This window comes from Rattus norvegicus, chromosome 6 (assembly GCF_036323735.1).
Source record: "Rattus norvegicus strain BN/NHsdMcwi chromosome 6, GRCr8, whole genome shotgun sequence".
NCBI lineage: Eukaryota > Metazoa > Chordata > Mammalia > Rodentia > Muridae > Rattus > Rattus norvegicus.
The window spans coordinates 73767465-73785514 of record NC_086024.1 but is presented as its reverse complement, the minus strand read 5'-3'; the positions used below and the strand labels follow the sequence as shown (position 1 = coordinate 73785514).

Genomic DNA, 18050 nt, shown 5'->3' with positions numbered 1-18050 from the left:
CAGGCTTGTGTAGGAAGGGCTTTGTGTAGAGATGTCACTGCCCAGTTGATATAATTTTAATCCAGTCTCACAAGCTCTTTTAGTAAATTTTTTTAGTCCATGTACATGTAATGTAAATATTGATGTTAAGGCTTTACCTTCTATTCTATTCTATTTTCTTTTGATTTCTTCTGTCATCCTTATAGTCAGATACATTATGTATTGCTGTTTTATTAGTTAAGGCTGCAAACACTTATGATGTTACTGAATTTCTGTCATAAAACACACACACACACACACACACACACACACACAACTTTCCAAATATAGCATACATCACTGTTTTGAATTCTGACAGCATAACTGATGTTCTCATAAGGTGTCAAATTTGATTTGAATATTCAGTTTAAACATTTATAAATTGTCTTAATTAAATGATTTTTAAGATTTTATGTCATTTTAATGTATTTCACCATCATGATTCTAATATTTCCCTCCACCCCAGTTTGAAATGAGTCTATTTTTAAAATCTGTAGAAATTCTTGTTAGTAATTTTCCCCCTGCAACTGTCTAAATCTTTATTTAATAAATATAAACTCTGGCCAAGTTATAGTGAAATTAATGGATTTGAAAAGCACTTTTAAAGAACCACAGGAAGTAAGTGCCCCACTACCTTGAGTTTGTAACATTCTGCAGCCATCCCAAATGACGTTTCTGAAAAATAGTAGATGGCTTTGAAAAAAATGCTTTGGTATATTAAGTTAAAAGATAAGATTATAAACTTATGAGGTTTAGGGGGAAAACAACTCAAAGGAGTCAGGGAGTTGGTGAAATCTGGCTTTTCACAATGCTGTTTTTGGAAATAGTAACGATTCTGTGCAAAAGACAGTGTAAGTTGCCTCCTTATTAACCTACGAGAGTATAGGAGGTTCCAGAAATACAGTTTTCAGGGGTCCTTTGTTTCCCATGCTAAGCTCAGGCTTTGTAACAGCGTAGCAAGGCGGGAGCTACCTGGCTCCATGAGTAACTCTTCTGATGATTGTTTTGAGTCACCACTACACAAAGCTGCATACATCTGGGAAGAGGGACTACTAATTGAGAAAATAGCTCCAAGAGATTGGCCTGTGAGAAATCCTGAGGTGCATTTACTACCTTAAAGACTGATGTAGGAAGACCCAGCTCACTGTGGGTGGGGCCAGCCCAGGGCTGCTATTCTTGGGTGCTCTAAGAAAGCAGGCTGAGAAACCCAGGGTCAGCAAGATAGTAAGCAGTGTCTTAGGCTCTGCATCAGTCCCTGTCTCCAGATTTCTGCCCTGCTTGGTTTTCTGCCCTTGCTATGTAAGTTGATGTAAATTACTTACCCCCTCCCCTTATAACCCTATTTGGTTGTAAAGTAATGCCTTCAATGTGATTCTGCATATGTTCACAAAAATAAAAGATAATTTAACTGTCATTTACTAAAAATTTGTAAACATGTTTTTCTTTCCTTGTTTGCGCAGTGAAGTACTCTTGAAGTAAATGTTATAATAACTTTTCAGCCATGCGTATTATTGAAAACATTTGTACTATTATTTGATAAAAATTTTTTATTCGTTACAACAGCTTTATTGTTTTGGAAGACAAAGAACAAATTATAAATTTAAACCAACACACAAACAAACACATCATTTAATTAGAAAGCTTTTAAAATTCTTTGTACAAAGACAAGCTATTTGCTAAAGAGACGGTTAAAAAATGTTTTTCTCATCGCTGGTTTAAATTGTTTTATTTCTTCGGAGCAAGTACATTTTATTTCAAAAATTCAGTTTGCAAAGCTCAGATCGTGATGAATTGAGATAAAATTAAAAGAAGACAAAAAGCATAGGGCACTGAAGGGAATTCTGGTAGATGGAGGACAACCACATTCAGATCCCATTGAATTCGCTTGTCAGTTTGGGCTTCAACAGCTCATCAAAGGGAAGATGCCCAAGGACCTTCTTCTACCATGATTTCTTCTTTCACACATTTAAAAACAAGCATAAATGTAAATTTTTATTGTTGTTGTTTATGATATCTGGATATTCTGGATGGCTAATAAATTCAAAAATATAGAATGGGGTCACAAAAATGTAAGTAAAATATATACACGTGCAACTACTCTCTATAGTTATGCATGGAATAAATGGTTACCTAAGAAAGTACTTTACTTACTGTTATATAGGGAATTTTTTTTATTTTTAATGCTTAAATATTAAAAATATTACGTATGTATATTAAGGACTGAAGACTTACCATACTTATATTACTGCTTAGTGATAACATATTTGAGCACAAGAATTGGTAGAAAAATAGATTAATTAGATAAAATATAGCTTCAATATAATAAGGAAAACTTCATTTTAGTTACATAGACTTTTTACTGGTAAATCAAACTTTTTTTTTTACTAATAAAGAGTTTTAGAATAATGCTATTTTAAAAACTTTTAGAAAAAATTTCAAAAAGCAAATTATTTCTTTTTCTCAAGGTAGTAAAACTATTTTTCTGGTTCTGTTTATAAAAAAGAAATCTGCTAGTTTCATTCCATTATAATTTTCCATTTTCCAAATCAAACATTGAACTGAAATTTCAGCTAAAACATGTTTTTCCAGGAAGGGTCCCCTGATAATTTTGGATTAACTGTATTTTCTTTATTATTTCTTATGTTTCTAAAATTTGGTCATTAGTTTTAAACACGCTGAAAAAAGAATACACAGTTTCACAAAATGATACTTACCCAAGAGAGTAAATTGGGTGCTGGAATACATTGGAAACACTGTATTCATAGTAGAAAATGTTTGGCTGTGACACATATTTGGAAGAAAAGTTTCTAACCCCTGGAAAGCGGGCCTTGCTTGTAGTATTAGAATTACATTGTTACAGGAGATATGAGTGCTGCTGTTAGTAGCTTTTGAATTTGAATATTGGATTTACTTAGCAGAAGATTATGACTACAATTGTAGTTGGGAAGTCTAATCCAGAGACTTGTGAATATACTGAAGTCAAAGAAAGAGGTGTCAGGGTGATAATTCCAGTCTGCTTTATGTGGGGAGTTCTGAACAGTTTCTGCCACCTCTTAGTTCCTTTCCATAGAGTCAATCTTCACTGTTTAGGACAGATGTGTTTAGGGAATCATGTGTTATCAAAACCAAGAGGATGAAATGGAAAGGTAAATATGGGGGTCTGGCACCTGTGTAAGGTGTGTGCAGTTAAAGTTTTAACACTTTTTAACAAGAAAATTTAAAGCTCATTCAGGAATGCAAAAATGAGATGATCTAGGTTAAACTGTGCTTGCATAAACTTACTGGAAGCTGGATGTATTATTGATGGATATAAATGAAAGCATGATATATTAAAACCCATTCTTTTTGGAAAATGGGTTTAGAAATTCATATATATATATTGTTCAATATAAATACAGATTGAATGTTTTTGATTATGTTGTATATATATTCACAACTGATTAAAGTCCTTAAAAAGTAAAATAATAGTAAAGGTATTAATGAAATAAAATCTATTGGTGGATACCTACCTGATGTCAGAGGAAAGCATGCCTTTCTTGGAAATATAAATAAATCTAGGCAAACCTGACATTTAGAAAGCAGCTTAGAGACACAGTTCCATAGAACCAAGTCATAAATGGCACAAAGTTTTTCTCTTTACATGAAGCAACCAATTTCTTCTCCATGTAACAAGCTTTCTTTCATCAGTAAAAAGAACATTTCATAAATATTTATAAAATCAGGACACTTAAGGAATTTAGAGTTCTCACATACAAGCAATCAATAAGGATATTGAGGTGTTTAATCTCACATTAAAAGTACAGCCATGTAGTGATAGTAAGCACTTGGGAGGCAGATCTCTGAGTTCACGGCCAGTCTGGACTACAGAGGGAGATCCAGGACAGCCAGGGTCACACAGAGGAATTTTGTCTTAAAACTAACTAACTAACTAACTAACTAACTAACTAACTAACTAACTAGCTAGCTAGCTAGCTAGCTAGCTAGCTAGCTAACTAACAGAAAATACAAAAGAATTAATAGTTGATTATTAGGCAACAGAGTGTTGACATGGCTAACAAGTTTCTTTTTTCTTTCTTTTTTTTTTCAAGAGACCTATTTGTCAAAATGATTTCTAAAGCTGAGAGACATGCATCTCTTCTTGGGAGGTTTAACTTTTGAAATTTAAGTAATAAGAGCTCTGATTAAGTTGACCTTTAAAATAATTTCTCTAAAATTGTTGAATAGAGTCAAATTTGATGATAACTTACTAACAACACAATGAAACAGACTCCACAAAAACTTGTTGTCTAGTTTTAGATTAAAGTGTGGTCTCTTTATATCTGTGAATAGAATATTTTACTCAATCAAAGATAAGTAAGAAATATTCATTGGTTTTGTATATTTATCTCACACATATCCATTTTATGGATTATAGAAAATGATTACACCTCACATTTTCAGCAACCCATTCCTTTTTTTTTAATCTTTATTAACGAGTATTTCTTATTTACATTTCTATTGTTATTCCCTTTCCCGGTTTCCAGGCCAACATCCCCCTAACTCCTCCCCATCCCCTTCTCTATGGGTATTCCTCTCCCCACCCTCCACCCATTACCACCCTCCCCTCAACAATCACGTTCACTGGGGTTCAGTCTTGGCAGGACCAAGTGCTTCCCCTTCCACTGGTGCCCTTACTAGGCTATTCATTGCTACCTATGAGGTCAGAGTCCAGGGTCAGTCCATGTACAGTCTTTGAGTAGTGGCTTAGTCCCTGGAAGTTCTGGTTGGTTGGAATTGTTGTTCATATGGGGTCTCCAGCCCCTTCAAGCTCTTCCAGTTCTTTCTCTGATTCCTTCAATGGGAGACCCGTTCTCAGTTCAGTGGTTTGCTGCTGGCATTCGCCTATGTATTTGCTGTATTCTGGCTGTGTCTCTCAGGAGAGATCTACATCCGGTTCCTGTCGGCCTGCACTTCTTTGCTTCATCCATCTTGTCTAATTGGGTGGCTGTATATGTATGGGCCACATGTGGGGCAGGCTCTGAATGGGTGTCCCTTCTGCCTCTGTTTTAATCTTTGCCTCCCTATTCCCTGCCAAGGGTATTCTTGTTCCTCTTTTAAAGGAGTGAAGCATTAGCATTTTGGTCATCCCTCTTGAGGTTCATGTGTTCTGTGCACCTAAGGCAATTCAAGCATTTGGGCTAATAGCCACTTATCAATGAGTGCATACCATGTGTGTTTTTCTGTGATTGGGTTACCTCACTCAGGATGATATTTTCCAGTTCCATCCATTTCATCAACCCATTTCTAATTGTGACAATCACTTGGCATTGTTCCTGCTTTCACTCTTTGATCTGGATCTAAATCCTTGATTGACATATGAGCGGGTCTAGGAGAGGCAACCATGGAATTCCCACATGAGTCCTGACATCAGCACCTTAAGGGCAATTTAATATGAGTTTTACACAGTACTTACTATATTCTAGGAAAATCTGATGGAGATTTAATTGTTTCTATAACAGTAGTTACATGTTTTAGTATGTTACTTTCATTCAGTAGATACCAAGAGAAATGTAACTTTATTTGAAATTCAGACAAACAAAATATTTATAATATTCTCCGTTTTGAAGTAGGATATGGAAGACATAAAGCAGCGTATGTGAACCCATGTGGTACACACACACACACACACACACACACACGCGCACACACACACACACACGCGCACACACACACACACACACACACACACAAATACATCAGGCAGCTAAGCAGTCTTTCCTCCATTGTGTCTGCTCTCTACACACCTACAATGAATTTCAGATTTCTTGTTAGCAATGGCAACTTCTATTTTAAATGAAATTTGTGAGATCCTAATAGCTGAAGTGGAAACCTTAGGGTTCTTTGGAACGTCATTTGGATGGTGTTTTGCTGGGGCAAACCCGTGAAGGAATGTTCCCTTAAAGTGGACACGGGTGTGAAAGGCTAGGGCAGACTTTGAAAGAATGTTTCACTGAAGCAGACACAGGAGAGACAACACAGACAGGAGTTGCTCCAAAGAACCTTTCTAAACAGATCCACGCACCCCATATCCTTTCTTTTCTACTACCTCTGGTGGGTGGTAGGGTACAAGGGAGGTTAAAGTGTTTAAGAGCTATCATTAAAAATAGGATTTGAAAGATTAAAGTTACAATTAGCTGTTGAAAGCAGAGACTTCTGGTTGAAAGTGAGGCAAGGTGCCCAAAGCCCCTCATTCCTCATAAAAAGCCACATCTATGTCTATGTCTAACATTGTTATATTGCACAAATTTTAAGAACATCATTAATACATAAAATGGTCTCATAAAAGCCATTTTGATTGTTTTAGCTTCCAGTAATTCTTATTTATCCTTTCTCATATTTCTCATCTCTAGTTTCTACAGCTCTCTATTGATCTAGAACTTCTGAGGTAGTTACATGGGTTTTGGAGTTTATGCCTCACCTGGATCAGTTATGATGTGACAGTTGGAAGCTGGTTTTCAGTGACATCCTGTCACTTTGGAGTGTTTGATTCTAGGATCTACCTTTTCTTAAGTTTGTAAAATCTGTTTAAAGCACAGTTTTTCTCCTTGGTGAACAATCAGGCTTGAAGCTTTCCTCTCTCCCCTTCATTTCCTTGAAATCATCAGCAATGATAAAGCAATATTTTGTCTCCTGACTTGTTGTCTTACTTAGTTCAGCTTCTATTGCTGTGATAAAGACACCATGACCAAAAACAACTTGGGGAGTGTTATTTTAACTTTTAATTCTCAGGTCCCACTCCATCACTGAAGGAAGTCCAGGCAGGAACTCAAGCAGGAACTGAAGCAGAAGCCATGGAGGAGCACTGCTTACTGGCTTGCTCCCCCTGGCTTGCTTGGTCTGCTTTCTTGTGTTACCCATGGACATCTGCGTCCCACACTGCTCATAGTCTAGAGGTACGCCACAAGCTTGCCAATGAGCTAATATATTGGAGGCAATTGTTCAGTTAAAGTTCCTTCTTCCCAGTCTGGCTTGTGCCATGCTGAACCAGGACCCTTGGTTTTAGTACCAGATTTCTGTCAGAGGACTGTGTAATTGACATCTCCCTTTGTCTCAGCAAGGGTTACTATTGTTCTGCTGAAACACCATGAAAAGGAAAGATGAGGATGTTCTTCATCATTGAAATGAGTTAGGGTAGGAACCTGGAGGTGGGAGCTGCAGAAGCCGTGGCAGAGTGCTATTTGCTGGCTTTTTCATCATGGCTTGTTCAGCTTGCTGTCTCAGCTCACTTCAGCCAATGGGTGGCACCATCTACAGTGGATTGGTCCCACCCCCATCAATCACCAATCATGAAATGCCTTACGGGATTGTGTGCAACCCAATCTTTTTTTTTTTTTTATTAACTTGAGTATTTCTTATTTACATTTTGAGTGTTATTCGTGCAACCCAATCTTATGGAGGAATTTTATTAATTGAGGTTCTCTCATCTCAGCTGACTATAGCTTGTGTCAAGTTGACTAAAACCATGCAGCACACCATGAGAACCTTATTTTTTTGTGCCTTTGTGCCATTATCTGTATCTAACCTGGGTTGACAGAAAATTATACATGAATATTCTAAAACAATAAGATGCTTATTCATCCATTCGTCTGTCTGTCTGTCCATCATCCATCCATCCACTCATGCATCCATCTCTCCATCTTTATCCTCAACACACAGCTTCTAGAGTTCAATTATATATATTTTAATATATATTATATAATATATTTATATATAGTATATGCTATAAGATCTGCTTTACATATCTGAGTTTCAAACTTTTATATAATTCCTCTAGTTTCTTACATTGAAAATGTTTAGACTAGAGTATATAATCCCTTCATCCACAGAATTGTAACCATCTGTCTCTGCTACCCATCTCATTTGGACCAAGTTTATGGTTCTCCTAATCTGACCTTTATTCAAATAATTGTTTTTTTCTTTTCCAAATTGCTCTCCATTGTTGATATTAAATAACTAGATAATTCCAAAATTATTGGGACATATAGCCTGTTTGAAAAACACCTGCAAGATTAGCATTGTTCTATGTACCCTGGTCACTCTTTTAGGGTAGAATGCTGATGAAAGCCTTGAACCTTCTTGGACGACGTCATTAGACCTCACCAGAGTTATCTCAGCAACAGTAGGCAAAATTCAAACTGGTAAGCATTCATTTCAAAAGACAGAGTCATTAATTTGAGTCACAACTTATTCCCCATTTTCTTTTCCAAGGGTAGAATATCTTGAAGGCTTGAAATCACTGATGCTCTCCCAAATCCTCCAAGTTTGTGGTGCATTATTTTGTAGTCACAAGAGAAATATACTAGGTTCCTTAGGATATATCCATCCGTTCTTTTGCCATTCAGCAAAAGTTAGTAGCAGTTGGCAGCCTTCCAACCTTCACATGCCTACCCTAACAATTTCCACACTCACTGGGTGTGGCACATGGCTGAATTCCCAGCTCCAGTGAGGAGGAAACAGAATCATAGCCCATTGAGGTCATCCTTGCCTAGAGAGTGAGATGCTGTCTCAGCCCTGGTTCCCCACAGGAAAGAAACTTGGACTCTCCAACCCTGTGTGTCTGTGAGTATGTGTGTGTCTGTATGTGTGTGTCTGTGAGTATGTGTGTGTCTGTGAGTATGTGTGTGTCTGTGAGTATGTGTGTGTCTGTGAGTATGTGTGTGTATGTGAGTATGTGTGTGTATGTGAGTATGTGTGTATATATGGGGGGTGGTGTTCTGCTGGTTATAGAGTTCAAGTGGCTTTAAGTTTTTTGTCCTTGTGTTGATTCCTTTATTTTTCTTCATCTAGTAATGGTGTAGGCCCTTAAAAATAATTTCATTTTCCTGGGCCGTTTCTGTCTTTTGCTTCCTTTTCAACCATTTCCAGCACCCTACAAGAATCTTTCACATCATGGATACAGCATAAGGAGTTATTCACAGTTTTTTCTTCCAAAGTGGTTCACCCATGTTCCTATGTCTCTTATAAAACTGATCAGTATGTGACATTGCTTTGGGAAACCTTGTCTTGCTTTGAAAAGACCTCAAATATAACTTTGACCTATTTCTTTTCTTGACTATGGGATCCATAAATCTGGGTCTGGTTATTACCATTTGAATGTTTAGTGTCATTTCAAATGTACATGCTTTAAGAATGAATCTAACTTCTCCCCATCTGGCTTCTTATCTGTCTTCTGTATCAATTATTAGCTGCAGGGAACCACACCAATTTCTCAAAAAAACCTTTGAGTCTTTTCTGACACTTCTATTTCCCCACCACTGGAGAATGAGAGCAAAGAGCAAGGCCTTTAGTTTGGCCTCTACATTAAGAACTGTAGCCTTTCATTTCTCCACACCTCCACTACCATCACAAGGATCCTGCAGGGGGAGGGGCAACAGCTAGGATCCCTAACCTACTGCTCCTTTTTATTTCTTTCTCTTATGATTTGTTTCCTGTGTAAGAGCCAAAGAGTGATCCTTTAAAACATGTTAATACATTCACTGGCCTGTTAAATCCTTCTCAATGGTTCAGCGGTGCATTGAGAATAAACCAGAAACAAATTAGTACAGCTTTCAAGAACTGGTTTCTATCTGCCTGCCAGCCTCATTTCTTTCGTGCCTTCAGGACAGCAGGTGTAGTTGATCCTCTCTTGGGGTCTTTTCTCTTCATATGACTAGAAGGCCATTACCTAAGCTTGTCTTAAGACTAGTCCTTTCCATCAATCAGGCCTTGGCTCAAATGGAAACACCGTAGGAAAGATCTGTGTTCTTTACTGGCCACAGTACTTAGCCTCATGTTCTTGATCATGGTTACTGCTGTTTGTCAACCATACTGATAATTAGGGCAACACAGTGTTACACTGTTAATTAGGGCAATTGTTGCTATGAGAACTAACTTTATTTACTGTCTTACTTTTCTATTTTCAATGTAATCTGTTATGGCAAGAACATAGTCAAACTTCATAAGTGGATGGCTAGTGCCAGCAGACTCTGGGACAGCAGTCCTCCTTTCAGAGCTAGGATAGCTAGAAAACACAGATGTCTCCCACTCTGGCCACTCTTAGGTAAAACTAGGTGCTTTAAAGTACTCTGTAAACTTAGGAACAGCACCCTTATCCTGTCTACCCAAGCAGTACTTTGTACCACCAATCTAGAGAGTTTTCTAGAATAGTGAATGACTATATGTAGTTGTGAATTTTAAGATTCCATCACTGACATAAGACACAACCCTGTAGAAAACCACATTTCAATGAACCATTAGTCAAGACAAGACAAACAAACAAACCAGAACAAAATTAACACACTGCAAAGAAAACATGCAAAAATTGTTTTGTGCTTGTGCATGTAAGAGGAAACATTGGGGAAGCTGAAGTGAGAAGTAGGGCTGCCAAGATCTTCAGAATTCTCAGAAGGTTTCTGATGCTTTTCATTGCAGCTTGTTAAAGCAAATAGGGCTCCTGTACATCTACAAACTCAAAGAACCGACCCCGAAACAAAGACAGAAATATAATAAGGCCTAAGTTCTCCGAAGAACCTCTTTTTGCTCAGCCACCAGTATAATCAGATCAAAATTAGTGCTGTGGATGTGGGGCAGGAATCACTCCTAGAAAGTCAGGTTTAGATTGACAGTTTTGAAGAGGCTGAAACACAGAAGTTCCAAACACAAAACAAAGTAGAAAGCAAGAACCCTATTCAGACCTTGCTCTTGCCTGCCCTTAAGAAGGCGGTGGGTGGAGCAGGTGGGGTTGATGGAAAGGGTACAGACTATTACTAGAGAGACAAGGGTTTAAAGAAGTCAGCTGACTGGGCGCCTACCCTTTAACAAACTCGAGGGCTCCCAGAGGGAGTCCCCTGTTAAGTGGGCTCTGCCGGGCTGGCATTCCCGGGTCTACTCCTGTAGGATCCTTTGGAAGGGGTGGCCAGGACTGCCCTAAATGGGCGGGTCCGCGGCGCTAGTGTCCGCCGAGTGGGTTGGGGCGGCTGCTGCGCACAGGGGGCGGCTCCCCGCTGGGCTCCCGTTCCCCTCCTCGGCTCCGCGGCGCCGCCCTCGCCCCGCCCCGCCCCGCCGGCGCCGACCGCGCCGACCCGCCGCGGTCCCCGGAGCGGAGCGCGCGGCGGCGGCAGTAGCTGGGCGCCTCCCACGCGCTGCCGCGTGCCCGCCCGCTCGCCCGCCAGTCTGCCCGTCCACCGGCCCCGACTCCGCTCGGCCATCTTCGCCGCTCCCGCCCTCGCCAGCCCGGGCCGCGCGCCCTGTCCCCGCGCGCGGACTTTCCCGGAAAGTTTGGTGGTTGTTTTCGGCCGCCGCAGGCAGCGGCGCCGCGCCCCACCTCCGCCAAACTTTGGGGCTCACTCGCGCCATGAGCGCCCCTCCGCTACTACGGCCGCCTAGCCCGCTGCTGCCCGCCGCGGCCGCTGTGGCCGCCGCCGCTGCTGCGCTGGTCCCGGGCTCCGGGCCCGCGCCCTTCCCAGCGCCTGGGGCCGCCCCGGCGGGGGGCATCTCGTTCCATCTGCAGATCGGCCTGAGCCGCGAGCCGGTGCTGCTCCTTCAGGACTCCTCTGGCGACTACAGCCTGGCGCATGTCCGGGAGATGGCTTGCTCCATCGTGGACCAGAAGGTAAGGTGCCCCGGGTCCGCCAACTTTGCAGCCGGCCTCGCCCGCGCCGTACAGCCTGGTTGTGGCCGGGTTGCATGCTCTTACCCCAGGCACTGCTCTCCGGGCCGCGCAGTCCTCCCGGGACTGACCTCCAGCCCTTCTTCGCTGGCATGTCTGCCTTCTCACCTTTACCTCCCTTCCTCCGGTGACAGTTCAAGGAATCTTACACTTTTCTCCTTGCGCTCCAGCATATTTTTGAGATTTCCTGGCTGTCCCGACTCCTTTCTCTGGACCAGAGCCTACCTGGTGTCAGATCCACTTCCCAGCACCAGAGTTCCCTTGGGACAGCCCTTCGCTTTTTCAGCACCGCTCCCTTCCACTCCATCCTCTTTCAGCTCTAATTGATGCTGCGGAGTTCCGGGTGTGACCTGGACGCCAGGGATTTCTCACCTGCCAATAGTGCTTTTAAGAAAGGGTGATTGATTAAGCCAGCTGTGAAAACAACTGAGCAGTTGGTGCACACTACCCAAGTCCTCCCTGGATTTAGTACCACCTCTGTTGGAGCTAAGAGACATTTTCCAACAATAAAACCTGAAATTTACAGCATTTTGTGCTTAAATTTCCATCCACTGATCTTGGGAGACTGGAGTAGTGAGAGGGTCTGTAGTTCCAAGAACATCCAGTGCTGGCTTTGCCCTTAAGTTTGAGGCGATGCGATTCTGGATAGCGGTCATCAAAGACTGGTTGGAGAAAGGCTCATAAGGCTGGGCTTGGCCACCCACCATTGTTTCCAATGATGAATTCCACTTTTGAAGTTAGGTTATCTCCACAGCCATCCAGAAGGATGCTTCATGTAAGGTGGAGGACCCTTGCATGTGCCACTCCTTCCCAGTGTGGACAGCCAGGGCTCTGGGGGAGGAGAGAGAGATAGAGGAGAGGGTTAAAGGTGCTGAATTTCAACCTTGGAGGGCTGACTGGCTACTTCTCACCTTTTAATGAATAGTCACCATCTTAAACTGTTTGGAACAAAGTGTCCTACACTTTTTGAGCACAGAGTTCTAGGGAATTGCTCCTGGGAAGCACTCACTAACCAGGAAGTGAAAATTCTAGAGGCCAGACTCAAGTAACAGTGAGTGCCTTGAAGTTTGGTTAATTAAAGGGAGTGATTTTTTTCCTTATGTAATTGAACTCTTTGTAGCTCCCTTGAAGTACTGAATTCAGTCCTCCCTCTTCCTGGAGATGGTGAACATGCAAGCATTCTAGGCTCTGACGGCCTCACTATATAGCTTTCAAATGTTTCTGTTATGAAATGGATTGATTGATTATAAAGCACTGCCACACAGGCATACACAACACATGTAATAAAATCATTCACAAAGCCCATTCAGTTCCATAACAATTTAACAGGACGTTCTAAAGAAGATGGTATAGTGTTAGAATGTCCCAATGGGCTAGATTAATGAGGACAAACTTTGTTTTGACCTGCTTAAACTCTCTCTTTGTCTCTGCCTTCCTGCCCCCCCCCCCCACGGTGTGTCTGTGTGTCTGTCTGTCTTTCTGTCCTTGAAGTTGTGAATGGTGAAATACGATTCAAGAGGTTTGGGTTGGGCTTTTGAAGAAGAGTGAATTTCACTTGACTCAGGGGGCTGCTATCTGGGGAGTGTTATCAGCACCCAGGAGAAGTGTAAGCAAGAGGACATACAGGTGCAGCAGGCTGGAACTTCCTCAGTAGGAGATGTAGGGAAGGTTCACTTATGAGAAAAGTCTTGAGATGATTAGAAACTTACATTGTAAAAAACTCAGTAATCTTTTCAAAAGAGATAACCAGACCGGGCGTATCTGAGATCCACATTAGCTTTGTGGAGGGTGTTTTAGAATGGCAAAAATGTAATGGCAGAAAGAAAACTGGAGTACAGTCAAGTGCTGTTTATATCTGAGCCAAGACTTGGGGAGAGCTGGAGGAATGCTGGAAAGAGAAGGGCACCAGTCTTGCTGGCGCTTTCTAAGGGGAATCCTTTCTTTATTGTGTTTATTTTGTAGCTTTTCACCAAAAGAAAAGTTTGAAAACTTTTCCTGGGATAACCATAGCCTTTTTTTAAATGGGTCTGGCAAGGTTAGAAATTTTGAAATGTGAATTTTATAATACATGATATTATAAGTAAAAATACTAAGTTATGGGTCTAAACAGTGTGCCTCTTCAGTTATTCTCTCATCTATCGATGTAGATATCAATAACCTATTATCTGTATCTGTCTTCATCATCTATCATCTCTCCAGCTGTCTGTGTCAATCATGTAACTATCAATCACCTATCTGTTATCTCTCTACCTATGCACCATTTGTTTGTTATCTATGGATCTTCTGTATCGATTTTTGGCATATGTTATTTGCCAAGACAGAATTCTTGTGCTGTGACAGCAAGAGTGGGTAGCTTGCTAGTATAGAGGTAAGGAAGTGGGAGGGGGCTTTTGTCCTTTGTCTCATGGTTTCTCTTAAGCTTCAAGAAGATAACAACTGTGAGGAAGAATGATGGGGGTGGGTGGGAAAGAGAGAGAGAGAGAGAGAGAGACAGAGAGAGAGAGAGAGAGAGAGAGAGAGAGAGAGATCTATACATACAGGTTTTTAAGAAGAAGGTTCTCTTGATTTTTATAGTCCTTCTATTTATTGTTTCAGTATTAGGGGGCTTTTTATCTTGTCTGTGCTCAAGAGCCCCTAAAAACTAACATGGACGCTTAGCTCGTTGGAAGTATTCACTGACAATTCAGTTGACTTCAGCAGTTTTGTTCAGGAGACCTTCTCTGTGGGATGAGCAGCTGAGGTGGACAGGGCTAAGTAAGAGAGCTTCTGTGCCAGAGAAACTTTGCTTGAAGTTACTATTTAGTAGAACTTAACAATGTAGTTTTTTCCTTAATTTGCAGGTTTAGAAAATAGCAGATGTGTGCTCATACTTGATGAAATTAGATGGTAATTCAACAGAAGTACTTTTAAGGTATTATATCCTAACCATTTTGTGAGTTATAAGTTAGTAATACTTTTTTAATCTGATAGTTCAGTAATCTGGGATGATCTCTTTCTTTGCATGGAAGAGTGTATGAATACATAAGAGGTTATTAACTCTGCCCTTTTGGGAGATTGAGCTAAGGGCTAACTTACAATATTTATTTACTTTAACTTCACATGTGTGTATAGCATTGGATGTTGGTTATAGGTGAGGATGTGTTCTTTAATCAGTATGCGTGACTTCATTTTACTTTGAAATTCTTTAACTTTCTTCCATCGAAGGAATTTTGACTATGTAGGATGGGAAGGCATTATTGTGAAGCAATGGACAGTATCTCAGAGGATGATGCGGTTTTGATCTGTAGCAGGCTACCTGTCCACATTGGCTGCATGCACACACAGGTGCACAGGTGCACTTGAAATACAGAGGGCATCCAGTGAGTAACATGTGACTCAATTATCCAACTTCCCTGTTCATTTGAGTTTTTTCTTACTAAAAAAGACAACCAAGGCTTTCTCGTGAGCATGCTTACTTTGAGCAACACGGTCTGTGAGACACCTGACCTAAACTTTACTCTTAACACTGAAATTAAAGAGTGAGCGTTTGAGAGGGACATAGCCACCACAGTAGCAAGGTTGGTGCCTTGGTTTCATAGTTGCATTACTGTGCTTGCCATTGTTTTAGTTTCTTAATTGTATATTGTTTTCCTAACAGTTGCTGTGTCCCCTTTAACCCTTACAGTTAATTTTAGCCACTCCACTTTTACACAGATTGAGAGAGCTGAGAGCAATTAGCTAGTGGATCATCCCAGGGTGTGTAGGCAACAAAATTCTTTTAAACTAATGATACTCTTTGTGGATCTTTTTATTCAAGTTTTAATTTGGACACAATAGATATCACTAATTTCTTATTTAATGATATGGGTGATTGTTAAATAACATAATAGAATGGATTTCAAATTTAAATTCATCTTCAAGTTTAGTAGCATAATTGAATCCCATCAGGAGTTATGTAGTATATTGTGACATAAACGCCCTTTACAGGTTAAATATCCTTTTTACAAATTTCTTGGGATCAGAAGAGTTTGGGACTTTTGATTCTTCTGGATGTTGTCGTATTTATAACATACATAAAAAGATATCTCTGAGATTAGACTCATTCTTTAATACAGTTAATTCCTATTTTATTAATACTTTTGGCATTTCATGAAATCATCCTGACTGGTTGGTAGTGGTTCATAGGGAAAGGTGTGGAATTTTCCTCTTGTGACATCATGTTGGTGCCCAAAAAGGTTTCAGTTAGAAGACTTTGGATTAGGGATTCTCAACCTATGTACATGCCAATGTGTAATGTCTGCAGTGAATGTATGTATGTAATGTATGCAATGAGTCAACACATGTTTTTTGGAGCATGTATGAAGAACTGGTTGTCCGGGTACAGCTTCCAGGCACTGAGATATGTTCTCATACTTTATAATGTGGAATCGTGAGACCTAAGGTTTCATTGCAGTCTGTCTTAACACACAAAGCAGCCACTCTGCTTGGTATCTCTGTATTAGTACAGAGATGTGTCAACGTCTCTCTCAGGTGTAAACTGTCAGAGACTTCACAGGACAAAGTTTCGTTGAAATTCTGATGTGGACCACAGCAAGCCTTACAGATTGTAGTGGAAATAGTTGGACAGTTCCTGAATCAGTGTAGGATACTAGATTCCTATCTTGGGCAGAGTGGTGGTGGCTGCATAGATTAGATTAGAAAATTACTCCAGTTTAAAACTTCCCCTGAAATTCCACAGCCAATGGGCAGTTTGCTGTCCAGTTTTGCTCAGTTTTATGTCAACTTGCCACAAAGTAGAGTCATTTAGGAAGAAGGACTTAGAATTGAGAAGAATGCTTCTATAAGATAGGGCTGTAGGCAAGCCTGTAGTGTATTGTCTTGATTAGTGATTCCTGCTCTAGGCCTTGGCCTATTGTGTATGCTGTCACCCCAGGGAAGGTGGTCCTGGCTCTGTAAGAAAGTAGGCTGAGCAAACCAGGAGGAGCAAACCAGCAAGCAGCAGTCCTCTATGGCCTCTGCATCAGCTCCTACCTCCAGGTTCCTTTCCTGCTTGAGTTCTTGTCCTTACTTTCTTCGACGATAACTTGTGGTGTGGAAGTGTAAGCAGAAACAAACCCTTTCTCCCCAAGTTGCTTTTGGTCATAGCAAGTTTATCTAAGACGCTGGTCTTACCAAACAAATGCTGTAACTGTTAAGGAAGATTCCAAACTTTATTTTGCCAATCATTATTGCTTTCTCCCTAAGGTTATTACATATGAGATTTTTTTTTATCATTTTAGGCATGATTTTTGATGAACTTATTGGATAATATAAAAATACGGTTAAAGCTCTCTAATATTACTTTGTATGTGAAGGTAATATGTACAAAGTGTTAAAATCACTGCCTGGTACAAATGTGTACAGAAGAGTCTATTGTGAATCATCTGAAGTTCCCATTATATACAGTTATCGTGCTCGTAAAAGAAATGTGTAAGCAATGTCGCATTGTTAATAAGAGTATGTCTGTGGGTTCCTTCTATATCATCATGTCTGTCACAGGGCAGATATTAGAAGTTTCTGTGATTTGAATGAGCCTGTCAAGTCTTATCCTTTCAGAATCTCTCAAAAATGAATGTATTCTTACTGTGCATCTAACTCAAAATAAAACCAAACCAAACCAAACCAAACCAGACCAAACCAATAGACACAAAGCACCCACAGCAGGAAATTAGTACTGTAATCCATATAGCAAGCTGCGCTCAGATTGAATTCAAGGTAGATAAGATGCAGTCCAGCTACAGTTGATATTGTGGTGTGTGTGTGTGTGTGTGTGTGTGTGTGTGTGTGTGTGTGTGTGTGTTTAATGTTTGTTTTAAATGTTTTGGGAATATCAGTCATCTTGGTTCATGTTAGCAATAAGCCGAAGTAGAAGTAGAACTGAGGTTTGCTGTAAAGGTACTTACTAACCATTTAATTCCACCAGTATTATTCTATAGTGGAGTTCTGTAAATGGGCTTTTACTGAACCCTTTTAAAATGGTACAGAGTGTTGGCACAAAATAAAAAACAGGGGGTGATGTCTTTCATCGGTTAATGATAGGATGTGTAGACCAAGAAGACGATTGGCTCACTTATAGACAAAATACTTCTCATCTATAAAAATACGTGAAAAATTTCCTAGAGATTTTTCTGACATTGGCAAGCAAGTAGTTTTGTATCATTAAAACCTAGTAGTGAAATGACCACTTGAAGTTACTTGATGACAGAAAACCCCACATCTTGCTGTTTCTTACTTGACTGGTCTCACATTAAAAAAAAAAATGACTAAGTGTATTGAATTATGTGCGACATTCCTAATTGTAGAATAATGTAATGTGAGTGGATAGAAT

The 18050-nt window shown here is 40.3% G+C and overlaps 1 protein-coding gene across 6 annotated transcripts in view; it reads left to right on the top strand.

The window, feature by feature from the left end:
• Nucleotides 1-11081: 11081 nt before the first annotated feature.
• Nucleotides 11082-18050, top strand: part of Prkd1 (protein kinase D1) — a 313794-nt gene continuing 306825 nt past the window's right edge. For 2 of the 6 annotated variants that reach the window (XR_005505595.2, XM_063262561.1), the window contains exon 1: nt 11082-11647. Coding sequence is in view for 5 of the 6 variants with exons in the window: in XM_063262561.1 (XP_063118631.1) it covers nt 11390-11647 (258 nt within the window). In the remaining variant the exon portion in view is untranslated. The remainder of the gene's footprint in view (nt 11648-18050) is intronic. The other 4 variants (XM_039113015.2, XM_039113014.2, NM_001412095.1 and 1 more) reach the window with 2 other exon arrangements.